The sequence below is a fragment of the Mytilus edulis genome, chromosome 4 (assembly GCF_963676685.1).
Source record: "Mytilus edulis chromosome 4, xbMytEdul2.2, whole genome shotgun sequence".
In the NCBI taxonomy this organism is placed as follows: Eukaryota; Metazoa; Mollusca; class Bivalvia; order Mytilida; family Mytilidae; genus Mytilus; species Mytilus edulis.
In genome coordinates, this window is record NC_092347.1 from 36,330,612 (window position 1) to 36,345,249 (window position 14,638).

At 31.2% G+C, this 14,638-nt stretch overlaps 1 protein-coding gene across 4 annotated transcripts in view; it reads left to right on the top strand.

The window, feature by feature from the left end:
* LOC139519581 (reticulon-4 receptor-like) overlaps window positions 1-14,638 on the top strand; it is a 61,119-nt gene that overhangs the window by 30,518 nt on the left and 15,963 nt on the right. For all 4 annotated transcript variants that reach the window (XM_071311754.1, XM_071311752.1, XM_071311753.1 and 1 more), the window contains exons 6-9: window positions 1,660-1,731; window positions 5,293-5,364; window positions 8,638-8,709; window positions 13,100-13,171. In XM_071311754.1, the coding sequence (XP_071167855.1) occupies window positions 1,660-1,731; window positions 5,293-5,364; window positions 8,638-8,709; window positions 13,100-13,171 (288 nt within the window). The remainder of the gene's footprint in view (window positions 1-1,659; window positions 1,732-5,292; window positions 5,365-8,637; window positions 8,710-13,099; window positions 13,172-14,638) is intronic.

The window sequence follows — 14,638 nt, forward strand, 5'->3', positions numbered from 1 at the left end:
TATGCATTATATGTATATATGATGCCTAGGTGGTCAAGTGGTCTAGCGCGTCGGTTATATTGCAGGCGATTTTGTGCCACAATATGTAAGTAGCATGAGTTCGAATATCGGCGAAGGAAGAACAAAAAAAGATGCGAAAGCAGATCTAACATTTTTGGGCTGTTATTTAGACGAATAAACAATATATAAACGACGTTCAAACCTATGATTGCGTTGGATAAAAACTGAAATTTTTATACGAGTGCATGTAAAACAAATTTCGTTGTAGAGGGATCTAAATACGGCCCAAACAACATTTTCCGAAAGAACAACAAGTGAAAAAGTATAATTTAACAAACCGAGTTTGACTGACAGATCGAACAACGGATGTTCTTAAAACCCTGCTGATTGCCATTGACAATTGCCAAACAAATTGATCACAAGATGTGACAAAATGTATCTTTATACTAAATTAATACTAAACAGAAAACAATAAACTTGTTGAAAAACAATTGTAACGCTTTCGAAAGCCTAATTCGCATTTGGTTTTGGCTTGAATAAAATATTGTTCCTTTATGGATCTTCTTACGTCGCATCCTACATTAATTTTATAGAACGGGAAAATTGAAAAAAAACAAACCTTTACTCAGATAATCTTGTAATTTGATATAACAGATTATCAATTTGATATATCAGATTTTCAATTTGATATAACAGATTTTCAATTTGTTATAACAGACTTTCAATTTGATATAACAGATAATCAATTTGATATTACAGATTTTCAATTTAATATAACAGATTTTCAATTTGATATAACAAATTATAAATTTGCTTCAACTGATTATCAACTCGATATAACAAATTACTAATTTGATTTATCTTATTATCAATTTGATAAAACAAATTGTGAATTTCTCTTCCAATAGCATGATTTTATCATAAAAGTGATAAATAAAAAAATCGCAAAACTCGAACTTGCGCATTTTATGTATTTAATTTTAGTTTATCTGACGTCCAGTGATAAATATCTGATGCACATTCAAAACTGAGTTTACAGGTTTAATGTTTCTTTATCCCATCCTGTTCCCCTTATCCTTTTATTTGAGACAATGTTGACACTAGCTCCTCTATTTCGTATATACGATCTTGTGTCTTAAAACGAACAAATATAAGAGATAAAATCTATTTGATCAATTTACATTGCATAATTTCAAGTAAATACGAAACGAAGATATTGATGCTGATCGGAAAATGCAAAGATAAATAAAATGCGTCACCTTCATCAAAAAGCCTGGCATGTTGCTTTATTAGTTTCAATATGAACCTAAAAGAATTTATTAAACATCCTTTAATTCATCCTTTCACTTCTTTTAAATAAGTTTGTTCCAATATATATTTTTGATTTGGAAATGGAAATATTTATCAAAAAAGTTGTATGTACAATTTGAAACAACATTGTTAAGTTTGAACAACAATTATCGAGTCCATTATGTTTATTATTGAAAAAAGATATTTTTTATCATTTCAATTGGCTCAAAATAATATGAAGCCTTTGAATCTTGCTTGCTCGCTGGGCTCACTCAACAAAATGCTTTATATTGTAAATCACAGCCGATCATTTATAGTATCAATAATTACAAAATATGATTATCACTACTTAACTTTCTTTTGTTTCAGAGATTTGAGTTCGAACCAAATAACTACAATACAACAAGAAATATTTAGAGACTTACCAGCACTTAGACATTTGTAAATATTATGTTTTAAATATATATTATTCACCACACACACACAAATATATCTAGTATATATTCTTTCAGGAATGTGACCCTTGTTTTTCTAGTACGACTGACTGTGCAATATATGTATATATGATGCCTAGGTGGTCAAGTGGTCTAGCGCGTCGGATATATTGCAGGTGATTGTGTGCCACGATATGTCAGTAGCATGAGTTCGAATCTGGGCGAGGGAAGAACAAAAAAAGATGCGAAAGCAGATCTAACAGTGTTGGGCTGTTATTTAGACGAATAAACAATATATAAACAAGTCTGAATTGAAAACGACGTTCAAATCTATGATTGCGTTGGATAAAAACTACAATTTTTATGCGTGTGCATGTAAAACATATTTCGTTGTAGAGGGGTCTAGATACAGCACAAACAACATTTTCTGAAAGAAACAAAAAGTGAAAAGGTATAATTTAACAAACCGCATTTGACTAACAGATCGAACAACGGATGTTCTTAAAACCTGCTGATTACCATTGACGATTACCAAATAAATTGATCACAAGATGTAACAAAATGAATCTTTATACTAAATCAATACCAAACAGAAAACAATAAACTTGTTGTAAGACAATTGTAACGCTTTCGAAAGCCTAATTCGCATTTGGTTTTGGCTTGAATAAAATATTGTTCCTTTATGGATCTTCTTATGTCGCATTCTACATTAATTTTATAGAGCGGGAAGATTTCAAAAAGACCGCTGCCGCAACGATCTTAATGTTTGCGAAGAGGAATTTTCCTATATTACAACTGTCTGGTGTGTTTTTGATGAATGCGTGTTCTTTCCACTTAACTATGATCGGTTTGTCCGATGTGTATTTTGTTTGTAGCCGCAATTTTTACTTTTATACGTCATGTTGGTATCGTCATGTTGGTATTGGTATGTATCGTATGTCCGGATTTCGTCATTTGTTCGCTTCCGATATATAGGTATGCACATATACCACAACGAGAATCTGTGCATTTCGACACATTGAATTGTTTTTTCCTTTCGTTGGGTCAGACTTGGCACGGGTCATTAGACGTTTTTAGATTGCCGTTTGCCTTCTACCAACGTTTCCTTGTATAAAAGGGTTCTTATTTTTTAATCTTGTCCAAGAATCGCTAAATTTCTCCTCGCTACAGAAAATATATATTAGGATTGTGTGTGATAACAAACGGTATCTTATCATTTTTGGTAGATCTTTTACTTGTTACACGTAGTAATTCAATCGTGATTTGTTTATCCATTTCCGTACCTCTTTTGGTAAGGCTTAATAGATATTTTTGTGCAAAAATAAATACTTCGAGTTCTTACAATCGTTCATCCCTTAATTCTTCATTCTCAACTGATGAAAAATTTAAATAATATTGAGAATGGAAATGGAAAATGTGTCAAAGAGACAACAACCCGATCATAGAGTAGAAAACAACAGAAGGCCACTAATGGGTCTCCAATGCAGCGAAAACTCCCGCATCCGGAGGCGTCATTCAGCTGGCCCCATAACAATTATGTATACTAGTTCAGTGATAAGGGACGTCATACTAACTCCGAATTATACAAAAGAAACTAAAATTATAAATGATACAAGACTAATAAAGGACAGAGGCTCCTGTCTTTGGGACAGGCTAAAAATTATGGCGGGGTTAAGCATGTTTTTTTTTTGTATATCTCAACCCTCCCCAAATACCTCTTTTTGTATGCACTGGATGGCAAGAATGGAAGTTTAAATATTGGTGTGTGTCAGTGTCTTTATAATAAATATCCGTTTTAAGATCAGTGCTTTTTTTAATTATCATAATATCAAGGAATGATAGTGTGTGAGAATTTACTTTCATGATGAACTTTATAGATGTATTGAGACTGTTAAGAATATCAGAGAACATTTTAAGCTCTTCATCGGATTTTGTCCAAATGATAAAGCAGTCGTCAAGGTATCTTTTCAGGAGGTTTCAAATTACCTGGACATTTCTATACAAATTTATTTTTAATCTCCTGATACAATTTCTGTTCTAAAACCCCTTTATAAGTGTGGCGTAAGTTGGGGCAATTTTTGTACCCATTGCAGTTTGTGTATATATTTTCCAATCAAAATAAAATGTATTGTTTTCCAAAATAAAATTTATGGAATCTAAAATGAAATCGATGGTAAAACTTCTGGATAATGCTTTCAGCTGCAAAACCCAAATCATGTGCTATGTTTGTATACAAACCTGTTACATCGAAACTTACAAGGCGGGCCTTCTCCATTGTAGTCTTTGGAAGATGTTATAAAAAAAAAATCGATGGCATCTCTAATGTTACTTGGTACATAGGAAAATGAGGTTTTAGAATAAAGTCGAGAAAATTACTTAGGCGGTGAGTCGGGCCTATTGGTCCAGCAATTATGGATCTGTAGAGTTTGATATATTCATTATTTTTGTTTCTTGACTGCTTTTTGTTTTTTCTTTGGATTTATGTATCTTTGAAAGAACATAAAATTTGCTGGGTTGTCTTTCAAAACTTGTTAAGTATTCATACTCGTTGTCCGTTCTGGCTGAAGTATACTAGGATAATTATTTGTTCAATCGGCTCATAATCAAATGATTAATATTTTTCGGAAGTTCTGATGATATATCGAATGAGTGGGTGTAAATTTTAGATGTTTTTCAAAAGAGTAGTTTAATTTTGGTTTAGTTCCATCCACGATATAAAAAAAAACATTTTAGCTACCTTTTTATTTGCTTGACACTTTGTTTCCTCTAGGGTTTTCTCCCGTTCTGGGGAATTTAGCTTCAAAGCTGGTTGAAATGAACAACTAAATATCAACAACGGCAAATAATAAGCTTCATGATAAGATCTCTGAAAAAAAAACTCTAGTGATATACATAACTAGCCATTTTTCAAGTTTCTCTTTATTCCAAAAAATATGTCGATATTTTTATCATAGCAATATCACAAAAGGATAGCTTTTGTTTGGAAAAAAATAATATTTATAAATTTTCAAAGCATGTATTTCATTTAGCTTTTCCTGAATTATAACAATTAATCTCTCATCTTTTTCTCAAATTTTCATTTTCCTTTCAGCAATCGCAAAAATAATAAATGCACGTAGACATTTTTAAATGTTAGAACACTAAAAGAGTAGCTTGACTATGTTTACGTGAAAGGCTTTTATTTCGTGTGTTCCTGAAGAAAAACTGGCTATTTTTGTCAATTAACATAGAAGTTGAACGCACCAATCTCGAGTGCGGTTTGAATTGACAACTTACATTTTGAAAGTCTTTTTTTCTGGGAACGAATATGTCAGAGCATTTACCAAACACTTGCATTTTTTCGGTAAATGAAGTAAATCGTACAGTCTGTAAAGGCATGTTCTCAGACCAAACAAAAACAACAACAACAGTTTAACGTCACCAAAACGTAAGTTAATTTAGTATAAATGTCGATCAAATCAGGGAAATTCAAATCCAAGTTTTAAATAACTAAAACATCTTAACCACAATAGTATTCACAATAATGATATGTAAACTTCATAATATCTGGTCAATTTTTATCTCACAGACTTTTTGGTAGCAACAACATATCTGTTATAGAAGAGAACGCCTTCAAAAATCTCACAGGATTGCAAGTATTGTAAGTATATTGTAGTCTTGTAAAAAGAATGTTAGGTTTAAAAACCGTGAAACTGTTTATGTGGGTTTTTTTTATCAATGTCCTACACAAATATCTCAACGAAATACATGAAGTAAGAATAATAGTTAAGGTTTATGACCCCTTCTGTAGCCATTTTAGTACGAACTTTTCAAACTTCAATTGTATCAAAACTACAGACATAATGAATGGTAGAGATAGGCCATTTTGAACATATACGAAGGGAAAACTTGATGCAAAACATTGTTATTTACTGTTTCATTACATTTAATAGAAAAAGAGTACTTTGTGGTAAATAAACCAAGATTTTTATAGAAAATCCACAGCCTTTGATTCTGAGATTTTTTGTTTTTAAGATTTGAAACATAGATTACTCACTTGCTTTTCTATGATGTGCTAGTGTTTATTTTTTATAAAAAGTTTTAACAAACCTGTAAATTCCAAAATACCTCGTGCTGAGTCACTAAAGTCGAGCTCACCCTAAAAGGTGTACTTGATTTGATCCATATTTTTGTTTGTTTTAACCAATAACTACATTAATAAATTTGTTTTAGGGAAATCATTACTAGCACTGCATGCAATAATCCCATATCTATCAGCCATCAAATTACTAAATTTGAGAGAACAAGGATAAAGGCTGTGGATTTTCTATAAAATGTACATAAGTTTAGCATTGAATCAACACAAGGGTACATAATCCTTAATGAATGAATAGTCAGTGATCATGTCATCTTAAATGTCCAAACATATTTTACAAATCTTGATTTCCCGATCTTTAAATTCTATAAAAAAAAAAGTAAAAGCTAAAATGGCCATTCAAGAGAGCCAAAGCAATTCTGAACAGTACAGTGAAATATAAGGTCAACAGATATTCGATTATAATCAACTATTCAAAATGAAAAAAGCTTCAAAGACAGTGGGTATGACAAAGATTTCTCTTTACAGCAGCCATAAACTTCAGTTTGTGTAAGGTCTACAGGGTGTACTATTGTTTTCGCCAATGTATTGGTGCTAGTTTTTTGTTCTGTGAATAGGTTTCTACACCGTTATCTTTCATGAGTATATGTCCATAAAAATATTGCATTTCTATTTTGAATGAATTGGTATTCTCATCAAAACCTTTTCTCTGAAATGTGATATTTCTAGCGGTGTCTATGTTACATTTTGTAAAACTATTCTTATAATTAAAACAACCTCATGTAATTAAGTTGCAAAGCCGGAGTTTGGACGGTTCCCATTTGACTCATTTATATAAAGACATTAGTTTTATCATGTTTTATTAGAATTAAATGTGGTTAGGAAATACACCATCTATTTAAAAAAGTTTCAAAGCTAATAAGTCTATGTATGAAGATGGAATATATACTTGATATACTTTTGCAAAGCGCATTTTTACAGAATTAAATATATATTGATAAAGAAGAATGTCTTAATTTTTATAACCTTTTAAAGTATTAAACAATCAAATTGTGTAAGAAAATCTTTTGAATGTGAACTTTTGCAATTTAGTGAACTTTAAAATGAAAATAAATAGGAAGACTTTTTGCATAACGTAAACGAATTAAAAACGAGGTCTTTTCACCAAAATATGGAAAACAACATGTTTAATAATTTCTTGCGTCCGAAGCGCTTATCGGGGTTTACCTTCATCAGGAACGCTCAAAGCTAAACATTTGAAATACGAAGATAGATAAGTACCGAAAATCGTTGAAGAGCTATATGTCAAAATTACCTAAAATAAATAGCAAAATTCATCTAAAGCCAACTTGAATTTAAAAACCATGAATTTAATATGAAAGTAATAAAATTAGGTTTAAAATGTCATTTCAATTGTCAAATGATAGCTTATTGTATGCTAATTAAAAAAATATACGGTTTCTAAACATTTTTTTTTTAAAGGGAGATACTTTGTTACTTCCGGTTTGAAAAATGTTACTCCCGATACTATCTAAATATTTACTTGACACTGATTCCAAAAATATCTGGTTCTATATACTTTTATATTAATAAAGTAAAGAATAATAGCTACTTTCGGTTTACACAATGTCACTTCCGGTTGTTTTTTACAAGGTTCAACGGTTTGAAACTTATTGCAAAAGGTCTTATGGCTTTATTATGTATACATATGAGGTTAAATCAAAGGTCAATATTTAGACCGTCATATTAAGCTATGATAATGAGATCAATTTCAAGGTCATAAACCAAGTACCTCAAATCAATAGACCATAGGTTTTAATCATATTTGGTTAATGAGTTATATCACCATAATTATGCGTATTTTCAAATGCAAGAGGGGAGAAAACTCCCTTTTAACGTTCAACGTACCCTTGCAATCATAATTTTCGTGTTACATGTCTTAATTACAATTTAGTAAAAATAATTTGTCGATATCTTATAGTTTTTGGGGACTAGTGAAAAAAAGCCAAAATTAAAATTAAGAATATGACCTTGACCTTTGAACTTGACCTAATTTTCATTTTTTTGGACCAAGGACCTCAAATCAAAAGATCCTAGGTTTTTATCACTTATGGTTTACAAGATAGAAATGCATATCACTTATATCAAATGCATAATGGGAAATAACTCTCATATGTAGCGTTCATTTTGCTTCGGTCAAAATTTGACAAATCATGCAAAGGATATAACGAACAATTTTATAAAATAAATTCGTCACTTTCTTTTACGGTTACGGAGAAGACGCAGTCACATGGAAAACAGTGTTCGGGGAGATAACTCCTACAAAGAAAATTGTTCGGCTTAGAATGGGTGAAAATAAAGGGCGCCTAAACTGTATGATACTATATAAGAAATATCTAAGCGACATCTTGTGAAACAAAATTTTACGCGAGAACAAAATTTAATGGAAGAAAAATAATAATAATCAGAACAAATACAATAGGTCTTTCCACAGAAAAGTGGAAAGACCTAATTATTCATCGTCAACTTTTAACAAAAATGATGTAAATTAGCTTTACTTAAACGTAAAACAATTTTAGATCCAAAAGATGAGGACCACATTGTTCAATTATTTATATACTTATATATCATTAACATTAACATGACTTGTTTAGAACTCTGATTGTAGTGTTTATGGTAGGGATTGGTTCACTTCCTTACCTCCACAGCTTCACCACAATGTGTTGTAGAAGTTCAAATTCCTTATAATAATAATCACCCATTGACGCACAACAAAACAATTAATTATAAAAACATGACTATTGTTATAAAAAACAAATTACCTTTGATTTGTTTCAGACATTTTGGGGAGAATCGAATAACTACAATACAGCAGGGAACCTTTAGAGACCTTCAAGCGCTCAAACATATGTATGTATAATTTAAAAAAAAGTGTAAAACCTAGCAGCATAGACAACATATTACGGTCATTCAAAAATATAACGCTTGCTGACCCAGTTCGTTTGACTGTTCATATTACACAAATAACTACCGAAGTTCATACACATTTGAAACATTATGTTTAAGAAAAGCAGAGATAGATCAATGGTAATGTATTTGAGATCGTTAATAATAAACTTTTATCTGAGTCGTTGTACATGTGTGATTACACATTATTCGGTTTTTAGCTCATCTGGCCAAAAAGGGCCCAGTGAGCTTTTCTCATCACTTACTGTCCGTCGTCTGTCGTTCGTCGTCCGTCGGCGTCGTCGTAGTTAACTTCTACAAAAATCTTCTCACTGGGCAAAATAAAACTAAACTTTTCCTAAATCATACTTAGGGTATCTATATAAAAATTTTATCCAATGTCCCGGGAAATCAACCAAGACTGCAATGGCTAGAAATAGAACATAGGGGTGAAACGCAGTTCTGGCTTATAGCTCCGAAACTAAAGCATTTAGAGCAAATAGTCCGTTATGGGGTAACAAGTCCACAAGGTATAGATCTACATTAATCTGACCAGAAATTTTCAGACGCATGAGACAACCGGTTGTTAGGTTGTTGCGCCTAAATAGGTATTTTAAGGAAATTTGCCATTTTTTGGTTATTATCATGAATATTATAGAGATAATCTGTAACCAGCCTAATTGTTCAACAAAGTTGGACCACAAATAAGTTACCATACCATAATGGTCAAATTACCCCTGTCGTTTTGAAGTAAACTTTTCACATTTTTCGTAAATTTGTTTCAGTTTTTTTTTAAATCTTCCCCTATACTACTGGGCCAAATTGAATCAAACTTTGCCTAAAAAAAAATAAAAAAATTAAAAAAAAATTGCCCAACTCATGTTTATGGTTTCTGGTTTTTAAAATGTATCGGAATACTCTGTCCATCAACAAAGATGGCGGACATGGCTAAAAAAAAGAACATGAGGGATAAATGCAGTTTTTAGCTTATATTTCTTAAATTAAGCATTTACAGGAAATCTGACATGGAATAAAAATGTTCATCATTTCAAGATCTATCTGCTCAGTAATTTCCAGACCCATCAGACAATCTGCTGCCCTGGAATTGGTAATTTAAAGGAATTTTTTCAGTTTCGGGTTATTGTATTGAATATCAAAATAGATAACAATCATCATTTAGGTATCTAGATAAAATAAAATGTGTCAAATGACCCTGCATGGCTAAAATAGAACATAGGGGGTAAATGCAAGTTTTGTCTAAATTTTTTTAAGACTTTATAAATAGAAATAATCTGAAAGGTACAAATATGTTCAGAATAATGAACTCTTTCAATTGTCCAATATTTCAAAACTTTTAAACAAATTCTTATAGGAGTTATGGCCCATTCAAGACAAACATTTTTTTCATTTTTCCCTATTATAATGAAGAAAATGATATTTAGAGAGAAACCTTTTGTTCCTGTTATGTCTCACATGATTTAAATTATAATAGAAAAAAAAAACCATTTAAAATCAAAAAAATAATCAGCAAGGCAAGAAATATAGTTCAGTCAATGAAACTAAACAGACTAAAATATCAGTAATAAAAGATAAAAAAAAATCGCTAAATTTTGTTGATTTTGAATAATTAAACAGTAGCAACAATAAAAGGTAGACCCAGAAAACGTTGTTAAGGATGATTTATTGTTCTCTGATAAAAATAATTAGAAAAGAGTATGTGCCTCAATTTTTGAAATTGACGTTTACGCCCTATTATAAAAAGACTAAAATGACAAGGATTTGCTTATATTTTTTTTAAAACATTACAAAACAAAAACACGAAAAAGAGTCTAGAATAAACAGTATTCTCTGATTAAGTGTAAAGGTGATGCATATGACAGACAAAAACACATTCTATTATCAGTATTTATGTGAATAGTAATACTACAGAAAATAATATCCAAGAACAAAAGTAGGATACAAATGGCAGAAGAAAAATTAACACAGCCATTAAACGGCATACAATATGTTGTCAATCAAGAAATCAAGCATCTTGATAATGTTAGTTTCAGTGGATTTTTTTTAACAAAAAACAGCATCACTACATGTATTTCTTTCAACTTAAAGTTTGGAATGGAGAAAACTTGTATAGGTAGTTTTAAAGCCTTTGAAGTCTTATTGATTTTGATAATCAAGAAAAAGGTCGTATGGAGCACTTGGAATACTAGGCAATATAACCTTGTTTGTAAGGACTTTTATAACTTAGATCTCCAATGTGATGAAGGAAGATCCAGTTTTTTATCTTTAATTGAAATTTAAAAAAAAAACGTTTTATATTATTTAATTACCCATTCGATATATATCATGTCTAAGTTAAGTTATTGTCCTATATATATTTGTCATATAGTCTAGGTGTGCTTGCGGTTAGAAACTCGCTACAAACCTTAAACGCTGAGATTGTCATTTGCCTTTTCTCCTCTACGGAGGCATTTTTGGAGAGAAGCAAACACTGTTGAGTCCGAAATATAATGTGTTTGGAGACGTTACATGAACTGTTCATTCATTAAAAAATGCAACACAATAAATGAAACTAAGACGACAACAGAAATAACAATATCATTGACTGATCCAGACAACAAAAATAATTGACTAATAAAACGATGATTTATAATCATTTTTAATAAAGACACCAGTAGTAATCCGGTGATTAAAAATCATATATGCATAAAGAGAAAACAAATCGGGTTTACACACTAAAACCGAGAGAAACACATGAACTATAACAGGAAAACAAAGGAACAACATGAACACTGAAGTGTAACAAATACAACAAACGCCATCACACAAAGAAACGAACTGTTTGATAACCACTGCTATATTCCATACTTGGTACATGACATTTTAAGAAAAACATGTTGTGCTGAACCCAGTTCAATAGCTAGCCAAAACTCTCGCTTTATGACACTTTTTTTTAAATATCGCCACCTAAATGATGACACCAAAATAGACCTAAAAGAAATCATCAGTATAAGATTGCACGTACTTATATCTATTTATATCCATATTAGGTTATAACGGTGATAGGACTATTCGGAGTCTTCGAAGGTCATTTCGGTTTATTATTGTATGGCGCCTTGTTTAAATACGCACAAAATGCTGATATATATCAATCAATCAAATTGAAAATATGGTTAATTATTTCTCTTGGAATATTTTAAATTTGAATAAACATTTTAGTTAGTTATGATTTTTTATGTTGTCTCTTGTATACGATTATTTTTCTGTTTGTCGTTATCTGTTTTATCCATGGCGTTCTCGATTTGTTTTCATTTTGTGAGTTTAAATATCCTTCTCGTATATTTCGCCCCTCTTTTACGAATCAATAACATAATCTGGACAAAATCATTGAACATGAATTTGTCAGCTAATCAGACATTGAAAAAGGTTTTGACTGTGATTATCCAGAGATAACGTCACGACATTACAATCTCTCGAGGAATTGAAGGAATTTGAAACTATGGCCGTGTTTACGCCACAATGTATATTGTCCGTTTTAATCAATGCAACTCACTACATGGATTATGAGGGGAGCTTCTTTATCTTTTTCCCTGCTTATTGTGACACCTTTTTCAAAAACGAGTTTAATTTTTAATAATCAGAAACCTAGAATGCGTTTTAACTTTATTAATCTAGGTCCAATCATGTTCTAAAACTGTTCCAAGTGCAAATGTTTGTCAATTTGTGGTATAAATACGGCGGTATGTTGACGCATTTTAAAGAACAAAAATGTCCTGCTGATATTTTTGCATTTCAAAGTTTCTCTCTGTCTATTATTGTTTTCAAGATAATAGTAAAAAAAAATAATTTTAAAATTGTCATTTAAGGGAAATAACTTCTATCAGGATTCAATTGACACAGGTGGCAGTTTTGACGTAAATTGATAATAGGTAGAGGTGAACATTCTGAACATTTTTTCCAGATCAGATTTTCACTTTTAATAACGGTTTTCTAAATAATACACAACAGTAACATAATACCTGTATCTACTATATTTCGACATGTCCACCATCTTTGTTGGCAAGCGGGTTCCATACACGCATTTGAAACGAAATACCATAATAATGATTGTGGTAATATTTGGTTTAATTTAGTCCAGTGGTTTCAGAGGAGCACATTTTCGTAAAAAGTAACGGACGACGGAAGCCGGACAACGGACGTCAAGTGATGAGAATAGCTCATTGGACAATTAGGCCAGTTGAGCTAAAAACGAGAAAAGAGTACCGCCAAAATTCTTCAGGAAAAATAACTCAGTCATATTAAAATACTAAACAAAACTGATCACATATATACATAAAAATTCCATTATTTGTTTTAGATATATAAAAAACAATCAAATAACAACAATACAACAAGGAGCATTTCAAGACCTACCATCGTTTCTCAGTCTGTATGTATGCATATTTACAATAGTTAATTCACAAATAAACAGTTGCAGAGTATTTTTTATCATTACCATAAAGTCTTAATTGTATTACATTCCTTTTTTTTTTTAAATACATGGACTTGTAAATTTTTTTCTCTAAAAGCAAATCTATTTTTTAAGTATTCAGGTGATTTTGTTCTAGAGCCTGATTCCTTAAATTCATTATGTTCGATGGTTACCAATCTAAATTGGAATATGATATTTGAGCATATTTCTATCCTAACATTGATTGTGTTGATAATAAATTTAAAAAAAGCGTAACAAACGTAAAGGTAAATCAGGAAAAGCCTTTTGGACTAACAAAATGACACGTAATGAGTTGGGCAACTTTTTACCCTCCCTCAATATCGTATTATTTGAATAATCATTTGCCATAAGCTTATATAAGCTTTGGATTTCAAATATTTTGGCCACGAGCATCACTGAAAAGACATGTATTGTCGAAATGCGCATCTGGTGCAAGAAAATTGGTACCGTTAATTTTATCACTACCACTGGGTCGATGCCTCTGCTGGTGGACTATAAGTCCCCGAGGGTATCACCAGCCCTGTAGCCAGTACTTCGGTACTGGCATGAAAATACGGATTTTTGTGTTATTAAAATTTGGTGTTACAAAATATTAGAAATTATTATAAATTAAGGAATGTATCTCCCTCATGCAAAGCTCTGATTCCTTTCACGGATTTGGCTACAATTTTTGGACCTTATGGATTATAGCTCTTCATTTTTTATATAAGCTTTGGAATATTTTGGCCACGAGCATCACTGAAGAGACATGTATTGTCGAAATGCGCATCTGGTGCAAGAAAATTGTTACCGTTAATTTTATTTTATTGCCACTGTATACAAACTTAAAATAAGTATCATGTTTAGTTTTTGGATGAACACATCGTTGCTTAGCACTGAATTTTAAGCATAATTTAAAATTAAAATGATAGTACATATACCAAACTTTTTCGGTTTGATTCGGAATGTATGTTTTTCTTAGCCTTTCTCTTGGTGAGCACGAACACAGATTTACCATGCATAATTAATAGTAAAAAACAAGGCAAAGGCCGAATTATAATAGAAAGTTGAGATACATTTTGTAACTCTGATGGAGTTTTTAATGTCATACATCCATACTACTTATTTTTTTCTATTAAAACTTGCAAATTAAATGACACTTTTGAATCGTCTGCAATCTAGTGATGCAGTAAGCAACATAAATGAAACAGTGATATTAGTCGAAAGTATTACTCCAAAAGCCTGTGAAATATTACCGTTTCAACATGTAACAAAACACGGAACATCATACAAACTGCTTTTTATGTACTTTTAATTTATAAAATGTTATGCAAATGTATTTCATACATAACGATGCGTCGCAACTTAAATAAGCTTATGCGTTAATACAATTAACCATATTGGGCCAGTCTCTTAATTTATATC